Source organism: Gambusia affinis, linkage group LG05 (genome assembly GCF_019740435.1).
Source record: "Gambusia affinis linkage group LG05, SWU_Gaff_1.0, whole genome shotgun sequence".
Taxonomy (NCBI): Eukaryota; Metazoa; Chordata; class Actinopteri; order Cyprinodontiformes; family Poeciliidae; genus Gambusia; species Gambusia affinis.
In genome coordinates this window covers 20,243,166-20,262,027 of record NC_057872.1, presented here as the reverse complement: position 1 = coordinate 20,262,027, position 18,862 = coordinate 20,243,166, and the positions used below count along the sequence as shown (strand labels likewise).

Below are 18,862 nucleotides of genomic sequence, written 5' to 3'. Positions count from 1 at the left end.
TTAACTCCACCCAGATTTGAAAATATTTTATTGAAATATAGAACCATAATTCATTTTGATTTGTTAAAAAGGACCGAAGCCAGTTTATTTTCAAAGTGCCGTTCATACTGTCTAATTCAATCGCTTGCAGTCCTCCATCTTCATACTGTTTAATTAAATTAAAAACTATACTCGAGTCAACTTGCTGATGATACATTCTTACAAGAATGTATCATCTTGCTTATTCTTACAAGATAAGTTTCAAATTCATGCTGCATTTAAGTACATTTTCTGTAGCATCTGGAGTTAAACTTAACTTATCTAAATGTGAACTTCTTCCAATCAGTAGTTGTAATGAATTATCTTTGTCAGAAATTTCTGTGAAGTCTGAAGTTAAATATCTTAGGGTAACTATAGTTAAATTCAGTACTGACTAAATATATTTCAAATATTGATCCTCTTTGTTTCTTTTGTCACATCGAACAAGAAACATTAACCCACATTTTTTGGGAATGCTCTGTCAGCAAAAATTTTTTGGTGTGACTTCAATATTTTCTTTAGTCAGAAATGTAATATACTTATTCCTTTGAATGTTAAACATGTTGTCTTTGGAGAAGAAAATTTGGGCTTCCCAATATTTACGTCACTAGTGGCTTTCTAAGTGGTACCCAATGAGAAGCGTGAAAAATTAATGCGTCATTAGTATCCATCTGACTAGCGTCCAATAGGAATCGGAGAAAGAAATACAGTTTGAGACTTTTTCCTCGGAAACGCCATCTTACATAGAAAGGGGGGTTTAAACGGGTTGAAAACAGGAAAACGGGGGTAGTGACAGGGATTAATTATCACTTTGGAATCGTGTGTGAAAATTTCCCGTAGCTTTGAAGTAGCATCAGTCATGACTCTCGGTCTTTTTAAGGAAAAGTGAGAGAAATCCGCACTGGTCGGCCCGAAGTTAGCTTAGTCAGTGGGGGAGAGAGGGCGGAGAGTTAGAGGATTTTTCTTCCGCTGTGAAAGAAGTTATTTGTTTATGTTATACAACGCGGATATGTCCTCTTCAAATCCAGGTAAGGAGAAGTCAAAGTCAAGTTGACAGCTTCGCTACAGTACTCTGCAGTTATTAATCCATTTTGAGGTATTTCCATCAGTACTTCGTCTGTAAACACTTATCTAAAGATAGCGTGACAGCAAATGCGAAGTTAGCTTAGCATAGAGGGTAATGCTAAGGTAAGCCTAGCTAATCGTTGCACAAGATGTTGGGAGCTTACTGGCTTCTAGTGCCTTTAATTAAAATACCTGTCGCGTAGTTGAAATAGATTTAAAGTAAATATATTTGTACGGCTAGCAAATTAGAGATAATAAAATAAATCTATTTTGACTTAGCTGCTCTCAGTTAACTCGCTCCAGATGTTATGTATTTGTCATGTTATTTGTAGCTGTGGAGCTAGCCATGTGTCGCGATATCTCTACTATCAAACGGTATTAATCAAGAGTAAATTCTCGTTGATATGGGGATTAATCCCAGAGTCTTTTAAGCGTGTGGTCCTATTGGAGGTTCAGTTTCCTTTTCACCGGTGCAAGCATAAAAGAAAATCACCTGTCATCTTCGCTACATTGAGTCTGTCCGTCGCTGTGTTATTAATAGACATAGCAGACCATAGTCTGGGTATGGGAGCAAGTGGGACCCAGAACGGCGGCGCTGGTGGACCGAAGGGGACCAACAAAAGACGGGCAGTGTAAGTCCTTCACTAGCAATGTCCTGTAGCTGCTCTCCTATTTTCTTCTGAGGACAAACCATATATATCCCATCTTATACTTCACATTACAGGCAGGACTTTGATGACGATGATGGAAGCAAGATGATAAGGTATTTATCTGTCAGTATTTTGTCAAGTCGTTTTCAGTCGTTTACTGTGGACCAGAATCAGACAGGAACAGGTTCAGCTCCTCTTGATCACAAACTAGATAACTGGAGACTATCAGATGCATTCTAGGAAGACAGATGAGATTGTGACTGATTTCATATTATTAGTGTAGAGATTTGCTTTTGAAACTGTGCAGTAAAACACCAAATACATGCTGCTTCCTCAATTCTCTAATTAGAGTTTTGTGCCAGAAACCAGTCAAAGCTGGTTTTGTAAAGCTTTGACGTGCCAGTACCGACTCTAGCGGTTCTAATTTTTCGTAAGACCTTCAAATAGTGTTTGTTTTGTTTTTTGTTTTTTCCTGGTTCAATGAGTAGTCATGAATTAGTTTTTTATAGATCAGATAGAAGAAAAGAACTAACTTTATTGTTCTGTAGTGGAGAAATTCACACGTACAGGCAGCAAAGTGTCAAGCTAGATGAGACGTGTAGATTTACAGAAAAATAAAAAATAAAAAAAGCATACACTAGGGCTAACATGCAGGTACAGTAAGGGACACATTTACAGCTTTTAAAAATACTGTGCAGTTATTAGAAATAGCATATTTTAATGCAAAGAATGTGCAGCTGAGTAGGATATTTAAAAATGTGAATAATTACAAAAATATGCATGTGTATAAAAACAACAGACTATTTCCAAGGAATGAAAATACTGTGCAAACAACCCCAGGGATGTTTATGTTACTAAATGTCAGTGAAAGGTTTACTAAATGTATAGCAAAGAGAAAATGATAAAATTGGCATTGTAAAATGTAGTTAGCATCTTAATTTAGTGATTAGCAAGTTTAACATTATTAACCATAGGTAGCAGTTTTGGTGACAGTTTGCCTCTCTATTTTATATCTATGAATTATAATTTCATCCATTCCTACTCCAGTTTTATACTTGTAAATAAATCATTTGTCCTGATGTACTTAAACTATGGCAAATTCATTTGTTTTTGGTTGTGGTTAAGTAACTTTATTGCTCAAGGAGATTAAAAAAAATTATTCACATTTAATTTAATATTGTCTGAAAACATTTTCATTTCCTCTTTGTGAAAAAATGATAGATTATGAATCTGTCTATCAACTCACTCTACCCTCTGGATGGTAGATATGATTTTCTGATTTTTATATTTTATATGAATACATTGGAGCACAATGGTTAAATATCTATGTGCAAAACATTTTTGAACTGGTTGGAAATAGAGTTAAGTTGGGATGAAATTGAGCTTTGAAAGAACAAATTTATCAGGAAGTGTTCCCTCCCAGGCAGATAATGTAAATGATCTAACCTCCAATGCTGCATGAATGCCTCCTTTAATAGATGATTTTGACAATATGAGCAACTAACTGTTCACATATTTAGGTGCTGTATATTTCCATTGCTTTGCAAGTTTCTGTGGCACAAATAAGAACTTTGCAATTTTAATATAAACATGGCTGCTACACAGACTGATTAGAATTAGTTCATGAGCTTGGTTGCACCTCTTAAAGTGGTTGTTTGTCCACTGTTGGCATTTATTCAGATGGGTTTTTCCCAGCTAGCCTAGAAAATGTCAAGGACACAGAACATGTGTGAGTCAGATTTGGCATGGTGAAATGAAAATGTGCATGTTTGAATTGCCTGTGCTGCTGTGTTAACAGTGTTTTCTTTCTGCTTTGTCAGATTTGATGATGAAACAGGAGGCTCCAACAATGAAAAAGAGCGCTTTGCCAGGTATGGGTTTAAATCGGGAGAGCAGGATGTGATTGGAGGCTGTTTATGGGATTCAATAAAAACAGCCATTCCCCCCACTCTCTTTCCTACTGTACTTTTAAGTTTTTGTTTTTTTCTCGTGTTGTTATGTGTGTTGCACTACTCTTTTTTTATTTCGGTAGTAACTTTTGGGCCGGTGTTTTAGTAGGCTGGTTTTATTTCCAGGTTTCTGGAAGAAGATCAGAGTTTTGCAGATAAGGAAAAACTAGCCAGGTATGGCATGTAGCACTTAGGAAGATTCCCTCTCCCGCTTGTATCCATATTTATATGGAATGCAATGATCAGATACTACCCTTCCTGCGGGGATCCCAGCACATTGTCATTTTGACAGCGCAAAATTAGCAGGAACATTTTTTTTTTGTCTCTCCGCGTCTGTTTTGGTGCTTGTCAGAAAGGCAGCCAGTCGTCTCTCGCAGCCTGTACTTGTGTTATGTGTCACTAACCGCACTGCTCAGTCTGGGTCTTCTTTCACTCTGGTAATCCCTTCGGCTTGAGCAACTGTTCTTTGTCCCTTTTGTCTCCCTCCCTCTCAGAACGACTGAAGGGTCTTTCTCTTTCTGCACTTGCTCTCTTTTGTCACACAATCTGGCTTCCGAAGGCCAGACACTCTCTCTCTCACTTACAAATCTTCCACCGCACTCATTTGTTTTATTATATTTTTACGCGTCCATGACTTCTCTTACATCTTTTCATTCCCAGCTCCTCTTCTTAGTTTCCACGGTTATGTTGCAACTCCGAACTCTGCTCCACGTTGCCCATTTCCTCGTCTGTTTTCCCCATTTCAATCACTGCTTTTCTCTCCATTCCTACCAACCCATTTTCTCACTCCAGGGAGAATCACAGTGAGATTGAGAGGCGGAGGCGGAACAAGATGTCTGCCTATATCGGAGAACTGTCGGACATGGTTCCCTCATGCAGCGCGTTGGCACGGAAACCAGACAAGCTGACCATCCTGCGAATGGCGGTCTCTCACATGAAGTCTCTCAGAGGAAACGCCAATACTAATGCCGACGGGTCGTACAAACCTTCTTTTCTCAGCGATCAGGTATGAAAATGGAAGACATTGGTCGACTTGTGTTCAACCCACTAATCAACCACACAGTATATATACATCACATGCTAATGTTTTTTACTGTTTAGTTGTAAATTGTCATTTAATTATGACAAACTCAACAACATTAAATTATTTTGTCATTTAATTAACCCTGCAAAGAACATAATTGTAGGGTTATGTAAATGACTAAATTAAATGATTTTGTCATTTAATCAACCCTGCAAAGAACATAATTTTTTTCTAGTGACATCACAAGTCTTTTTCAGTATTGCTACTTGTTTATTATTAAAGGTTGTTTTTCTTCTAATGTGCATGCTTTCCTCAAAATTTCCTCTTTTATTGCATATTTTATGATCAGATCTCTAGCCATCCCTTGAAGCTGTTTAAACAGAATGGAAACTTTTCATTTAGAGTTTAAACAGGGTCACTATTAATTCAGTGAGGTTTCCTGCAGAACAGCTTCATTCACTGATGCGTGTACCTGCAGAGCAGCCTATCCCCCCTCTATCATTCCAGCCAGAGGAAAGGCCAGCCAGACACAGAGAAGTGTCTAAGTCAGCTTAGGTTGCAGTAGAAATCTCCCAAGTTGCTCATCTTTCATTATGTTTTCAACGCCAGCTGCTCAACCTGATATTTGTGGCTCTTGTAATTTCATCTCCACTCGGTTTTTCTGTGGACTTTTTAAAAACATTTTAGTTATATACTTGATTACACTCTCTTTACAGCCTGAGCTATTCAAGACGCAGATATCACAGGTTGGCTGCAGTTCACTTGCTGAGATCAGTCGATGCAGAATAAAGGAAGACTGAAAGTAATACTGAAAAAGCTGCTTGTTAATATTTTCACTTTGTGGTCAGTTGTTAGATTTTCCATAGAGGTTTGAACTCTAGTTTTTTTTTTTTCTGTTGGCTAAACAAAACAGAATTTATTTTTAAAAATTGTGTTGGGCGTCCAGAAAACATTTAAGGTAAACAGAGAAAAGGTTTCTGCTACCTTGTGACTTTTTGCAAGACTTTTTTTTTAAAACATTATAGCTCTCTGCATAAGCTAGTATGAGATTATCAAGACATAATCTTAAATAACAGTAGTACGGTTTTACAGTATCATGATATTAGTAGTTATTTAACATGATTTAACTGTAATTTCTATTCATAAAAGAAACACAAGTATTAACACTGCTGCAAAAACAACTTATCTGTCATTAAAGTTATATTAAGGTTAGCTGCATTTAAACATGTTTATTGTGCAGAGTATTCTCCTCCTCATAGTTTCCCGGCTGTACGTTCACAATGGGATCACCTTAATAAGAATAACATTGTGTTTCACAACTCAAAATATTCCCAAACATCCAAATGTATTTTTGTGTGAGCAAAGGTATCAGTATGACAGCCTCAGCTGAGGTGTGGGTGGGGCACTAACAGTGGTTAATTATGCTCCAGAAAACTCTGGTTACTCCTGTTGTTTTTCTGGTATCACACTGAAAAGAGTTAAATCATAGGAATGGAATAGTTTACAGTTTTCTTCAACTTAGAACTGACCCATGCTCAGGTGAAAACAAGCACATGTTGATCCTGTGGAAGCAGCCCACAATCATAAATAATCCAGATTGATGTAGATTATAGGCAAACTTTGTTTGCTTCTGTAATATTTTCAATTTCCTCAACTCCTACGTGCTATTAATTAATTAATTTTTTTGTCTTCCACAGGAACTTAAGCACCTCATTTTGGAAGCAGCGGACGGCTTCCTGTTCGTGGTGTCATGCGAGACGGGCCGCATTGTTTACGTCTCGGACTCGGTCACACCTGTACTTAACCAGTCGCAGTCTGAGTGGCTGGGATCTTCTCTTTATGATCAGCTCCACCCAGACGACACAGAAAAGCTCAGGGAGCAGCTCTCCACGTCGGAGAACAACAACACGGGTATCGTAAGATGTAAAAAGCCTTTTTAAGGTGAAAAAATAAAAATGGTAACTTTTCAGTCTCCTGTGCTTTTAAAGGAAGGATGTTGGACCTGAAGACAGGAACTGTGAAAAAGGAGAGTCAGCAGTCATCAGCTAGAATGACAATGGGGGCGCGCCGATCATTCATCTGCAGAATGAGGTTAGACTTGCACATTATAAATAAATCAAATGACTTTTTGTGCCAATCTTGATGCTCGGACATATTCTACAATGGTCTTTGTGCAGGTGTGGAACATGCCCAGTGGAACCAATGTCTATGAACAGGCTCGGCTTCCTTAGGAGTAGGAACAGGTGAGCAGACTCACACATTTCTACTCGAATTAGCGTAGAATGGATCCATGTTAACTGAACTTCAGGTGTAAATAGACTTTTTGTGTTTCTTGCTTCACGCCAGGAATGGTTTAGGAACACCCAAGGAAGGGGAACCCCAGTACGTTGTGGTCCACTGTACAGGATACATTAAATCCTGGCCTCCCGGGGGTAAATCAAGCAAATATTGGGCCGTTGTGATAAATGTCACAATATTTAATAGTGGATTTAGTTTGTTCTGTTTTGGTTATTATTTGTATTTCAGGTGTATCATTAACAGATGATGAAGCAGACAACAATCAGGGGAGTCGCTACTGTCTCGTTGCCATTGGGAGATTACAGGTATGAAACAACATAGATGACTATAAACTTCTCTCTCAAAGGTAATTTTAAAGGCAATATGTTACATGACAGATTAAATTAAAAATATTTCAGACAGATTGAGAATAAAGTTAATGTAATTGTTTTGAAATATATTAATTTTACATTATAGAAGCTTTCATAAAATAAATAGAGCAATTATTAATGTTCCTAAAGTCTGATAACATTTAGTTTTATTAACAAAGATTTGTAATGAAATAACCTCATGAAACTAAACAAGCAGAACTGAAAATGTATCTTGCTTATTGACTCTTTTTTTTTCTTGAAGTAAAAATATAGTATGAAACTTCATTGTAGATCATCGCAGATATGCTGCAGATCAGAAAGACCCGAGACAATTTTCTGCAGCAACAAGTCCTAAACGCAGCCGGAAGCCATTTTATGTTTGGCTTGCAAAGAGTGGCACATTTAAGACCTTTACAAGCTTTTGAAATGACACAATTGTTTCTTTTTTTTAGTCGGGATAACAAATAGCATACACTAACATTTATAGGATAAGCTAATTTGTGATTTCTGTTGCTAGATGAGCTTTCGGTTGCATAAAACATTAGACACAGTAAAGAATTATAATTCCATGAAGAACATGGTTTCGGCATTTCATTTATAACTATATAGGAACTTCTTTGGAAACTCCTACGCTGGGATTAAGACAGTGTGGGGAAAATCCTAATTTGCTAAATCAACTAAGCAATTTTTCCAAGAAAATTAGCAAAGTTATTACGGCAGGTAGAGAAAGTTGGGCTTAGAGACTGAGATGGATCAGGAAATCCCTGCTTTGTTGTCCTGGGTTGCTATGTCCTGCTTTTCATCGCCGCTCTCTGTTTTCTGCAGGTCACCTGTTGCCCTGGTGACACAGACCTGAACAGCATCAGCGTTCCTGTAGAGTTCATCTCCCGCCACAACTGCCAGGGCATGTTCACCTTCGTAGATCATCGCTGTGTGGCCTCAATCGGCTACCAGCCCCAGGTGAACCTTCAGCTCCATTAAAATATTCCTTAGTTCTCCAACTTTCTTTTAAACCAAGTAAAGTTTTTTTGTGTGTGTCGCAGGAATTACTGGGGAAGAATATTCTAGATTTTTCACACCCTGAAGACCAGGGTTTGCTGAGAGACAGTTTTGACCAGGTACTAAAAATATCTTGAATTTTGATTTCACTTCATTTTTTCTCTTTTCTTTTTTTATTCTAGTTCCTGTTACTACATTTGTGCATTTTGAGAGTAATGTATTAAATATATACTAATGTAATTTGGTAAACTTGTGCAAATTGGAAAACTAATTTTTCTCCTTTTATATATACGTGAACTTCCCATTTTGGTTTTTGTTACTGACGAGCATATCAGATGCTCGTCTTATGAGACGTTTCCCTTTAATCGTGGTCGGCATGTCTCTGTGTTCATCGAGGAAGCTGGAAAAATTACAGATTGCGTAAATATGCTTGTGCAATTCAATTAATTAGAATACCTTTGAAAAGTTTAAGTAATTCAGCCCAAGAAGTGACTCTTGTACACACAGTGATATATTTCAAGCATTTTTCAGTTAGTTTTTAAATATGGATTGCATTTATTACAAATCTCCAGCTTCCCAGAACATTTGAACAATCCATAAGACCAATAAAAAAAAAAAAGGGGATTTTCTTTAATATAGTCATGATGAAGTCATGGGGAAGAACGTTGATTCGACTACTGTGTCACTGACCCAGGAGCCCCAAAAGGAGGAAAAGCCACAGAGGCTGTTGGAGAAGAGTCTTTAAGTACATGCAAATGGAAAGTTGTGTGGAAGAAAAAAAGTGTTTTTCTTTAATAAGGACTACAGTTGTAGGAAATGGGATGGGAATCTTGGGATAACTCGTCTAAAACACGAGTCAAACTCGAGGGCCGGGGGCCAAATCCAGCCCACCATAAGTTTTTATGTGGTCTTCTAGACTCTAAAGGAGCCACATAAGCAGAACCTTCATGTCAAGATGTGTGCTTAAATATTACTTTATCATCAAATCAAATCTGTTTTCAGTCAAATTACATCAATTTATAAAGATTCTCAGTCTTATGTAATTTTAAGAATTGACTACAGAAAAGTTATTTATTAATATTTTAATTGTTGGTTAATGAGTTTTATGAATATATTCTGCCAAAACCGAACCTTTGAGGGTGTTCGTGATCATGATGTGGACTAAAATATAAATGATGCACATTTCTTTCTTAAACATCGTTTTCTATTGGTTTTTCCTTTTTATTTATTTTATTCAAGAAACAAAATGTCGGATTTTTTATTAGCTGTAGTCATGAAAGTGAAATGAATTCTTAACATATGTCACTGTGTAAGTATTGCATCTTCAGAAAGTTCTTTTTTTGGATTGAGTTAATGACATTTACTTTTCAGCAGATTTCTAATTTGCATTTAAAAATGACAATTCTTGAAATACAACTAAAACATAAAATTTGTTTCTTGTGAATGAGCGTTTTTTTTTTTTTTTTTTTTATGATTCTGCTGTTGGATGGAGTGACGGTTTGGTACTGTGGCTTTGCGTCCTCAGGTGGTTAAGCTGAAAGGCCAGGTTCTGTCGGTCATGTTTCGGTTCCGGGCCAAAACGAGAGAATGGATGCTGATGAGAACGAGCTCCTTCACCTTCCAGAACCCCTTTTCAGAGGAGATCGAGTACATCATCTGTACCAATGTCAATGTCAAGTGAGTAACGCGCGCTGCCAGATTACTCAACTGAATAGATAGCGAAGCAGTGGAAGTTATGAAATGTTGGCTGTTGTGAAATGTTGGCTTTGTTTGGATGCGTATCGATTTCCCTCCGTCCCCAGTTCCTCCTAAGCCTCAAACTCAGCGTCTTGATAAAAACCAAACTCTGATCATTCTCTCCCAACACTTCTGCTCTTCATCCAACAATGATTGTTGGGCATCAGAAACTCAACCCAGGACCCTCTCACTCTCGTCTCCTCCCCCGGGGCTCCAATGCCCCTGCCTCAGAGCAGCCCAAATGGCCATCCTGTTGTGCTCAGCCCAGACCCGATGGCCGCCAGGTGAGATCGGGCCTGAAGAGCTTTTCCTCCCACCTCAAGGGAGCGCGAGGGGCGGCTGCTTTCTGGGAGTCTGTAGCTGTCTGTAGCAGGCTAAAGTTCTTCTAATTTTTGGTTTCTCATTTTCCGTTCTGGGTGACTCTTTCTCCCTTCCTTCATTTGTGTTGAGCTTTAATAACTGTATTTAAAATAATAATAAAAAAAGAAGCATGTCTTATCAAGCTTTACATGTAGTTCTCAGACAAACCTTTTTTTAGAAGTGGTGTAGCATCTCAGTTATAAATGTGTTTAACAGACTTTCTCTTCACCTCTCCTGTGATTGTTTATGGTTACTGGTGGCAGGTTGCGGTGTTTGGGGATTTCTCGCTCATCAGTGAAGGGAAGGAAAAAAAACAAATGAGTTAATTCTCGGTGGACAGCAATCAGAAGTCCTTGTTTTTGTGTTTGGATTTTCAGACAGCTACAACAGCAGCAGCAGCACGCCGACCTGGAGGGAGGGGCAACAAGAGATGGGATGTATGAGGCGGGACCAATCAATATCCAGCAACAGGTACGGAGCACTGACAGCAACAATTCTCAATCAGTTTCCTCAAGATATCACCAATATCCCCTCCCAACACAGGGTCGGTTTGATTGATAACATCTCAATTAGCCTGGCGAAACTTCACCTTTAATGTGCTCTTTCTGAAAGGAGACACATTTCGCATGTGTTTTTATACGTTCTTTTGGGTCTTTCCAAAAACGGCCAAAGCGCTTAAAAAGAAAAAAACAAAAAAAAACATTTTTTTTTTGTAATAAGTTGATGTTTTTTGGAGTCTGGAAAGAAAGCCATTTCAAAAACCTCCAATATGTAGAGTCACAACCTGATCACTGCGCCGTTGCCTAGCAATCCCAGCCTGTCACCTAGCAACCAGAGCAGCACGTAATGGTCAGCTGGATTTTCTGCTTTTTGCGATGTTCGATAGATGCTGGAAAAGACAAATGTTTTGCTGTTGACCTACCATCCAAAAACCACTTGCTTCAATCTTGTTGGTTGGGTAGAAGGGTCCGCTTCTGCTTTTCAAAGATGTACAGATGTGTAACTGCGGATCTCTGTTTGCAGCCATTTTCACTGTGAGAGTGTAAACGTTGAGTTTGGGGCGTGGCCATCAACAGCTTATTTGGATTTAAAGTGATAAGATGCCCTAAAACAGCTGAAAGGAGCTCAAAACGAACTGATCAGTCTGTTTATGATAAACAATGTTTGCAAAGGCTGTTTAGACCTGAACATGTAGTGAGGGTTGTCACCATGTTGAGTAAGAGTCATGAAAAAACACCGTGCTCTATAAAGTAACCCTGTCACAACTCGGATGATTCGGCAAACTGATAACTGGTTCTGGACTCTGATACGGCCGCCTCTTGTAGTCACTCTGAGCAAGCAGATTTGCGTAGCCACAGACTACTAAACAAAAATATAACACTCATTTTGCAAAAACATTCTAGGATATTTCAAACAAACACATTTACCTTGAAGAGTGCAACTTTTATTTTTTAACTACAAATTGACATGTGCAGTGTTGTTCTTGTGGAGTTCTACAGCAATACTAACGATGGCATTTTGTCACCTTTCAAAACTATGAACATTAATGCAAATTTTAGACAAAAATCCAGAGCTAACTGTATTTGTCATAGTCTGAACTCCTGTTATCATTGACGAGTCTAAAATTTGCTTTGGTCGATGCAGCGGGATGATTGGTTCAAAGGTTTCTTTGTCTGCTAGATTTAGACCAGAGATTTACGATTTATTACCAAATAAATTTAGATTGTTTATTGAAAATAAATAAAAGAAACATTAATTACATTAATAGAAAAATTGCAATTTAATGTGTCACTTAAATATTTGTCCCCATAAATAGTCACATTTTGATTCAATCTAACAGATCACAGTTTTTATCCCCCCTTTTAATCCCATATTTGAACCTTTTGTGGTTATTTTGTTGTTTCAGATGCCGGTGCAGCCAGTGGTAGCGGTGGGGCCGGACCACGGCAAAAACATGGAAAAGCAGGAGATCTATCCGCCCATCTTCCCAGGGTCAGATCAGACCAAGGGCATGCCAACCAACTCAACACCTTCCACTCAGATTTACACCAACAACTTTTCTGCTGGTCGCTCCAATGACTCATACAGGTGGGGTGTCTTTTGTATAAACAAGCGTGTCTGTGTGTTTACGTGCACATTTTGTTCTCAACCTCCAGAAAATTTACTGCTTGCTTTTTGCCCAATGGGAGCTTTGCAAACGACCTGGTGTCTGAAAACGCATTGTTTCCTGTGAATATGCTGTGGAAAGATTTATTAGACTGATATGTTTTCAACCTGCCAGACAGTTTTCATATCTGGACCTTTGCACACATAAGAGTGAACTGGGCTTGGCTCTTTGTTTGAAATTGGTTGATTTGCAAGGAAAGCTGTTAGTTCTGCTAGTGTGCCTTTGCTTATCCTTGTTGATTTAGTGGAGGTTTTTACCCAAAGCAGCTTAGAAATGAGAAATAATATGTAGCAGACAGCAGAACAGGTTAAGAAGAATAGAATAGAAATATTTCTGTTCAACAGCAGCACAGTGGCAAATATAGCGACACAAAGAAACAGAATAAAGTATAAAAATACTGTATATTAAGAGAAAAATTTCAACATTAAAACTGTATGGCTATTAAAACAAATGGTGTACTTCAGTCCAGAGGAATGTGCAAGTGAGCTTAATTTAAAAATGTGCAAAACGTTCATATCTATCTGAGCGTTAAGATGGATCATTTATAAATGCGAGGTAGCGATTGTGTTAGGAGTGTTGGTTTTAAGGATGAAATAAGATGGAAAAGCAACAAAAACAGTTCAAACTAAGACGGATGATTAAAATCACAGCTTCACCAACTAGTTTATGAGGCTGATTTCCAAACATAAATTTCTTATGAACTTTTTACCTTCCACTATTTCTTTTTGCACCCTTAAAAATGCAAACACTATTTCCCAGAATGTTTTTCATAAGCTCTGTCTAACTTTGTAATTCAGCAAGAAAAGCTCTGATTTCCTATTTAATTGTTATTGTAGCTAAGCCTTTCTGTGGTAATTAATTATTTATATGGGATGCAACTCTGCAGAAAGGACGCTCCATCTGTTTTATCTCTGTTAGCATAAGTAACGATGAACGTCTTTGGGTCTGTTGGCTTCATGCACGTGAAGTCAACGGAGAGTTGGCAGCTTCTAAACCGCTATCATTTTTTATCCTCCCCAATGATGGCTGCACCGATATTGTAAGAACTGCCACTGTCAATATACCTCGTAAAACATAAGTAAGCACATTATTTTAGATGATGATTGATTATTTTTATGTTTTAGGGAAGCCAGGTACCAGGGTTCTCAATCCTGCTTATTGTCTTTGCAGACCAGTCACTATGCCGCCACAGATGACACAGCCGGCGCACTCGGCACCGCAGATGCTGCCTCACATGTCTCGCCAAAATGGCGCCCCGCAGTCTGTTACCCCATCAAGCACTAACAGCCCCCTCCATGGACCGTCAGGAGGATGGCCTGGACCCGGACTTGCAGCCAAGCCGCAGTTCAGTAACCAGGTAACCCAGGTAACGCTCTGTTCCTCCTTGTTTTGTTCCGTAACTTCAGACTTTGATTGGTTTTTTGTATTTATTTTCCTTGTTGGTCCTTGAAGCGGGATTCATAGAAGAATTTTTTGTGCTTTAGTTTTTCTTGTTCCTGATATAGAATGTAAAATATTAATATCGGTTATAAGTCATATCACATTATAGTGAATTGAAACTGTCTTCTTTATGTTGTTTTTATCTCCAATGTGTGGTTCTGGAAAAGTTTTATATCTTACCTTAAATGTTTGAAATGTTTGTTTGTGGGAACCCCGTTGAGCAAAGCCGACCCGTTTCTACTCTAACCAGCAGGTTGCTCCGCAGGCAGCAAAGACGATGTCTCAGCAGTTTCCTCCAATTGGAGGATTCGGAGGCGGCTCTTCTAACACCTTCAGCCAGATGCCCACCGGTGCCGCTCCCACCCCCACCAACGGCACAAACTACCCTCAGATGAATCCTCGCACCAGCCTCAACACCAACGGCTACGGTAGGTCATAGAAACTAGTGGCAACTTATGAGAGCAACCAAATTAGACTGCACTATACCTGCAAATAAAAGGTTTTTGGCTACTTACGACTATTCCGATTATAAAACACCCCAAATCTAATGGCTTCTGACATTGCTGCCTAGTCTCACCATTCTGTGCTCTGCTTTTAGACACTTCCCAGTCTGGAGGCCAGTTTCCACCTCGAGTGACGGAGGGGGTGTGGCCTCAGTGGCCGGGCCAGCAGCAGCATCCTCAGAACAACAGAGAGCAGCATCCTCACGCTCAGGGAAACCAGCAGGACATGTTTCCTGTGAGTAATGGGAACTTACTCTATATTACAAACCCCCCTCTTTTCTGCTGTCTCTCGAAAGAATGTCGTTCTTCTGTTTTATTTGTTTGGTTTTAGGATGTGTTGTCTATGCTAGACCAGCCTCCCGCCTTTAACAGTGACGACTTTGAGATCGCCATCTACCCGCCGTACAACGAGTGACCAGCGCGACGCCTCTCTTCTTCCTCCCCCGGGGAAATTTTTCCTTCACATCTTCTGCTCCTGAACTCTTCCTCCTCCTCATAGTGGCAGTCTTCCCTTTCTTTCTGTGGCCTCGCTGTAAGTCAGGTAAAGAGGAAGGGACATTTTACTGCACCTAAATTAAGTAGAAAGTGAAAGAATAACATTATAAAAAAACAGAGATATTATTTTCACAATATTCCAGTCATTGTAAGAGATTGCTGCAGCTAGCACTACCCAAAGCTCCATACCGGTGTTGTAGATATGTGGTATTAGTATTTTGGAATAGAAAGATATGATAAAACGCACAATCGCACCACCACATGTGGATGGACTGCACAGAAAAAAGAAAAAAAAAAAACACACACTGCCACTTTTTGAAAACACACACAGAGATAAAATGGCCTTTTATTGCAACATGTCAGTGGTTTTTCTCAGGATTACTAGAATATTTTACTCCTCAGCAGGTATACTAAGTATTTCAGAGAATGATTTAAAACCTTGGAAAGTACCAGTAATATATATATATATATGTTCATTTAATTAGATTTTTTTTATTCATTATGAATCCACAGCATGTATTTGCATGATTTACAGCATTAAATATTCTGCAGATTTATGTGTAATTTAACGTATACATGGCTGACTTCACCTATAAAAGTTTCTTTACACTTCGAGTTACTTTGACAACACATGTGGATGGCAGCACATCTTTTATTCAGTCTCTCTGCTGGCAGCAGCTTTTTTTTTTCCCATTTTTTTCATTGCAGATACACGACTACCGCCCCCATGTGTGCGAGTTTGTAAGATTTATGCATAATTAACAAAAGGTTGTTGGGTATCTGCCTTGCGTCATTTACCCTACATTTGTAGGATTTTTGTACTCCTTTTGTAAAAGAAATGTATTTGTATAAAAAAAAAATAATCAGCAGCAATAATTGACAGACAGGATTTATGTCTTTTTAAAGCCATTTTCACCTTTCTTTTTAATGTTTTAAAATGCAGAGATGTGATTGTAATCTTCGGATTTTAATTATGCTTCTTGAGTATTTTATTGAGCTATTTGTCGCTTCTCTTGCGTTGGTGTTTTACGGTTAGATCAGGGTATTCAAGCGAGTGGACCTACATGTGAGAATGTACAAACAGGTTATTTTGTTTCTGCCTCAGTGTTTTTCTCTCTTTTTTTCACGATGTTTGGGTGAGGACTCAACTTTTGCCAACAGGATGTGTTCTGGACAGCTTTCACAGTGGAGCAACGCGAGATAAAACATCTTTCATTTTTAAAATGTTGAATTTGAGATCAAGTGTTTTATTTTTCCATGTCGGTGTGTAACATTCACACACTTGTAATAGCAGGCTATGTAACTGCAGTGTAGATAATTGAGTGTTTTCTGAGCTTCCAAAGGATGGCATGTTGGTGATTTGTGTTCGTTCTTTAATGGTTTTTGTGTTCAAAGCAACTGATTACTCTGTATCCAGGTTTATTTTTCACTCTTAGAAACACAAATATATAAATATACTGTATATGTTTATGAAATTTTAAGAGAAATATTTGTTGTTTTTTGTATTAAATTGATATATTGTCAAGACTGAAGGGCTTGGTGGTTTTTCTTCTGAGTACCACATTTTCGCAAGTTTGTATATATTTAGAGAGATGGAGATATAGCACAAGTCATATAAAAATAAAAGGAAAAAGAAAAACTGCACTTTAAAACTTCATTAAGAATAATAGGAATATGCAGGCGTTGCATAATCAAATTCAGACCAAGTAAATTGCTATGACATAGGGTTGGTCAATAAATCGGTAATCTATATTGTGATAGACATATAATGGTTCTGGTCCAATATTCAATATATAGAATATTCACTAAACTTTGATCCAGAACTGCACAGCATTCTGGGAGATGTAGGCAGAGGAAAGGCTTTAGTGGCTCAACTCTTACAGCAACTTAAGCAATGTGTGTGGCATCACCAAACTTGATCTTTGGTTGCTTAGCAACAACCTGTTCAATCTATCAAATTTTATTTGTACAGCACATTTCAGCATCAAGGCATGCCAAAGTGCATTACATCAAATCAAACACAGAAACACAATGCAACATAGAATCAACAATCAAAACATGACAATCAGTCAAGTTCCATCAATAAATTTGTAATTGATTACGTTTCAAATACAATCCTAAACAGGTGGGTTTTTAGTTGAGTTTGCATCTGTAAAAGGTTTACCGGTTACACTCCTACTGTGTTATAAGGAACAAAATAGCTATTGGTATTTTTATTCCCTTTCAATCACTTCCTGCCTCATGACTAAAAAAATAATAATGGCATAAAATAAAAACTGGATAAAATAGGAAAGGCCATGCCACCAGTTTGGAAGTATTTCAGATATTTCAGTCATTGCAAAAATCCCACACAAATTAGGCTAGGTTAGAAATTTATGCAGAAAACAGCTAGAAATGCGCCAGTAGTATGGATTCAGTTTCTATCTTAGTTTTTCACCACTTACAACTAACAACAGACAAATGTAATATTTTAAGGCACTCATGGAAACTTGAATCTCATTTAATATGCAGCATATATTCTTATACTTTAACTTAAATGCTTCCCATCCGTTTGTCCTGTTCTATGGTATTTGGTTTTATTTGAATATACTCACCTCACTTTTGGCCTGTGCATTCATTAGGTAACCTGCTCTGTTTGTTTTTTTTTTTGTTTTTTTAACTCAGGATCAGTTTCTGAGCCCTCTTAACTAGATTACAGCTAAAGCATCATATCCTCTTTCTTCTCTAACCTTTTTTCCTTCTTTGTCATTTCACTTCCTACTTTTTTAGAACATTTTTGTCATGGAATAATTTTGAGTGTTGTTCACTGGAGCAGAACTGTGTGTGAACTGTTTCATAGTTTTATTTTAAGCAAACTGGCATGACTTCAGAGCGTGCACACCACAGTAAAAGCTTACATTTTCAGGCAATTCCAAGGCAGATGTAACAAGTTTTCCGAATTTTTCTGTTCTGCACAGATACATGAGAGTTCTAGTCACCGGAATGACCTGTTTGTTACCAAACTCCCTATTAACTATTCAAGGAGGCCACAGTTGCAAAGCAGGAGCCTGTGTTTGGCTCATTGGAGGAAAAAAGGTGAAACAGCAGAACAGAACTAGGCAATAAAAAGATATCCGCTTAGGTTAACTATAGTGATAAACAAAGCAGAGGTGGAATGATGGTAAACTTTTCAGGATCTTTTTTTTCTGGAATCAGATGAGATGTAGAAACACATTTTTGGATTTTGTGCATTTGTGAACATGGACCCTTCAGTCGGCCCTCTGAGAGGATTTGAAGTGGATGTGGACCTTGGTTTTGCCCTCTTCTTTTTCTTCCTTCTTTGCTTCTTTTTGCTCGTGACCATTGTTCGCTGTGCTCACCTGGTGCTGGACCCTTACAGTGCTGTTTCTGTGTCTACATATATGGAGGAGCAAGAGGACGAAACAGAGGAATGATGGAGACCAAAGAACAGTTAAGACTCCTCACGTGGATGCATGCTTTGGTGACTTGCTCTGTGTGCCTGTGAATTCTGAATCTTGAAATGAAGTGAGTGTGCTACGAAGAAGGTTGAAGATCTTTTAAGTGGCATTATTGGAAAGTGGGAAATATTTGCATAAAAATGATTCTTAGAAAACACCATATTTCCTAAAATAAAATGGATTTTCTAAGCAAAACAAGTCAGTAAATATGCAAAGATATTTAGAAAATACAAAATAAAAAGTAGATGCTGATATTTAACAAAGAAAGTTTCATTAGATGATAATAGCTATTAAGACAGCAGCTGTGGAAGAAAATCCGCAAAGATTAAGGGTAAAAGTATTTTTTAAA

At 38.1% G+C, this 18,862-nt stretch overlaps 2 protein-coding genes across 12 annotated transcripts; both read left to right on the top strand.

Moving 5' to 3' along the window:
* The first annotated feature begins 736 nt into the window (after positions 1 to 736).
* On the top strand, positions 737 to 16,587 carry arnt (aryl hydrocarbon receptor nuclear translocator). 11 transcript variants are annotated; one of them, XM_044116000.1, is made up of 20 exons: positions 737 to 1,046; positions 1,625 to 1,715; positions 1,808 to 1,846; positions 3,554 to 3,604; positions 4,475 to 4,688; positions 6,404 to 6,617; positions 6,695 to 6,797; positions 6,884 to 6,949; positions 7,053 to 7,138; positions 7,233 to 7,309; positions 8,180 to 8,314; positions 8,398 to 8,472; positions 9,879 to 10,030; positions 10,258 to 10,374; positions 10,828 to 10,921; positions 12,357 to 12,538; positions 13,788 to 13,974; positions 14,323 to 14,485; positions 14,656 to 14,795; positions 14,892 to 16,587. In XM_044116000.1, the coding sequence occupies exons 1-20, from the start codon at positions 1,010 to 1,012 to the stop codon at positions 14,973 to 14,975; spliced, it is 2,307 nt and encodes a 768-aa protein (XP_043971935.1). In that variant the 5' UTR covers positions 737 to 1,009; the 3' UTR covers positions 14,976 to 16,587. The 11 variants fall into 11 exon arrangements, with proteins under 11 accessions (XP_043971935.1, XP_043971932.1, XP_043971931.1 ...); XM_044115997.1 differs by having other exon boundaries at positions 14,311 to 14,485; XM_044115996.1 differs by having other exon boundaries at positions 14,308 to 14,485.
* Positions 16,588 to 18,294: 1,707 nt separating this feature from the next.
* LOC122831117 (cortexin domain-containing 1-like) lies at positions 18,295 to 18,489 on the top strand. The gene has a single exon (XM_044117069.1). The coding sequence runs from the start codon at positions 18,295 to 18,297 to the stop codon at positions 18,487 to 18,489; it is 195 nt and encodes a 64-aa protein (XP_043973004.1).
* The last annotated feature ends 373 nt before the right edge of the window (positions 18,490 to 18,862 follow it).

Bases quoted from the DNA above. Each gene is read 5' to 3' on its own strand.
- arnt (XM_044115994.1), top strand. From the start codon at position 1,010: ATGTTATACAACGCGGATATGTCCTCTTCAAATCCAG. The intron at 1,847-3,553 runs GTATTTATCTGT...CTGCTTTGTCAG, and splicing joins GATGGAAGCAAGATGATAAG to ATTTGATGATGAAACAGGAG. The intron at 10,922-12,356 runs GTACGGAGCACT...TTGTTGTTTCAG, and splicing joins CAATCAATATCCAGCAACAG to ATGCCGGTGCAGCCAGTGGT.
- LOC122831117 (XM_044117069.1), top strand. From the start codon at position 18,295: ATGGACCCTTCAGTCGGCCCTCTGAGAGGATTTGAAGTGGATGTGGAC.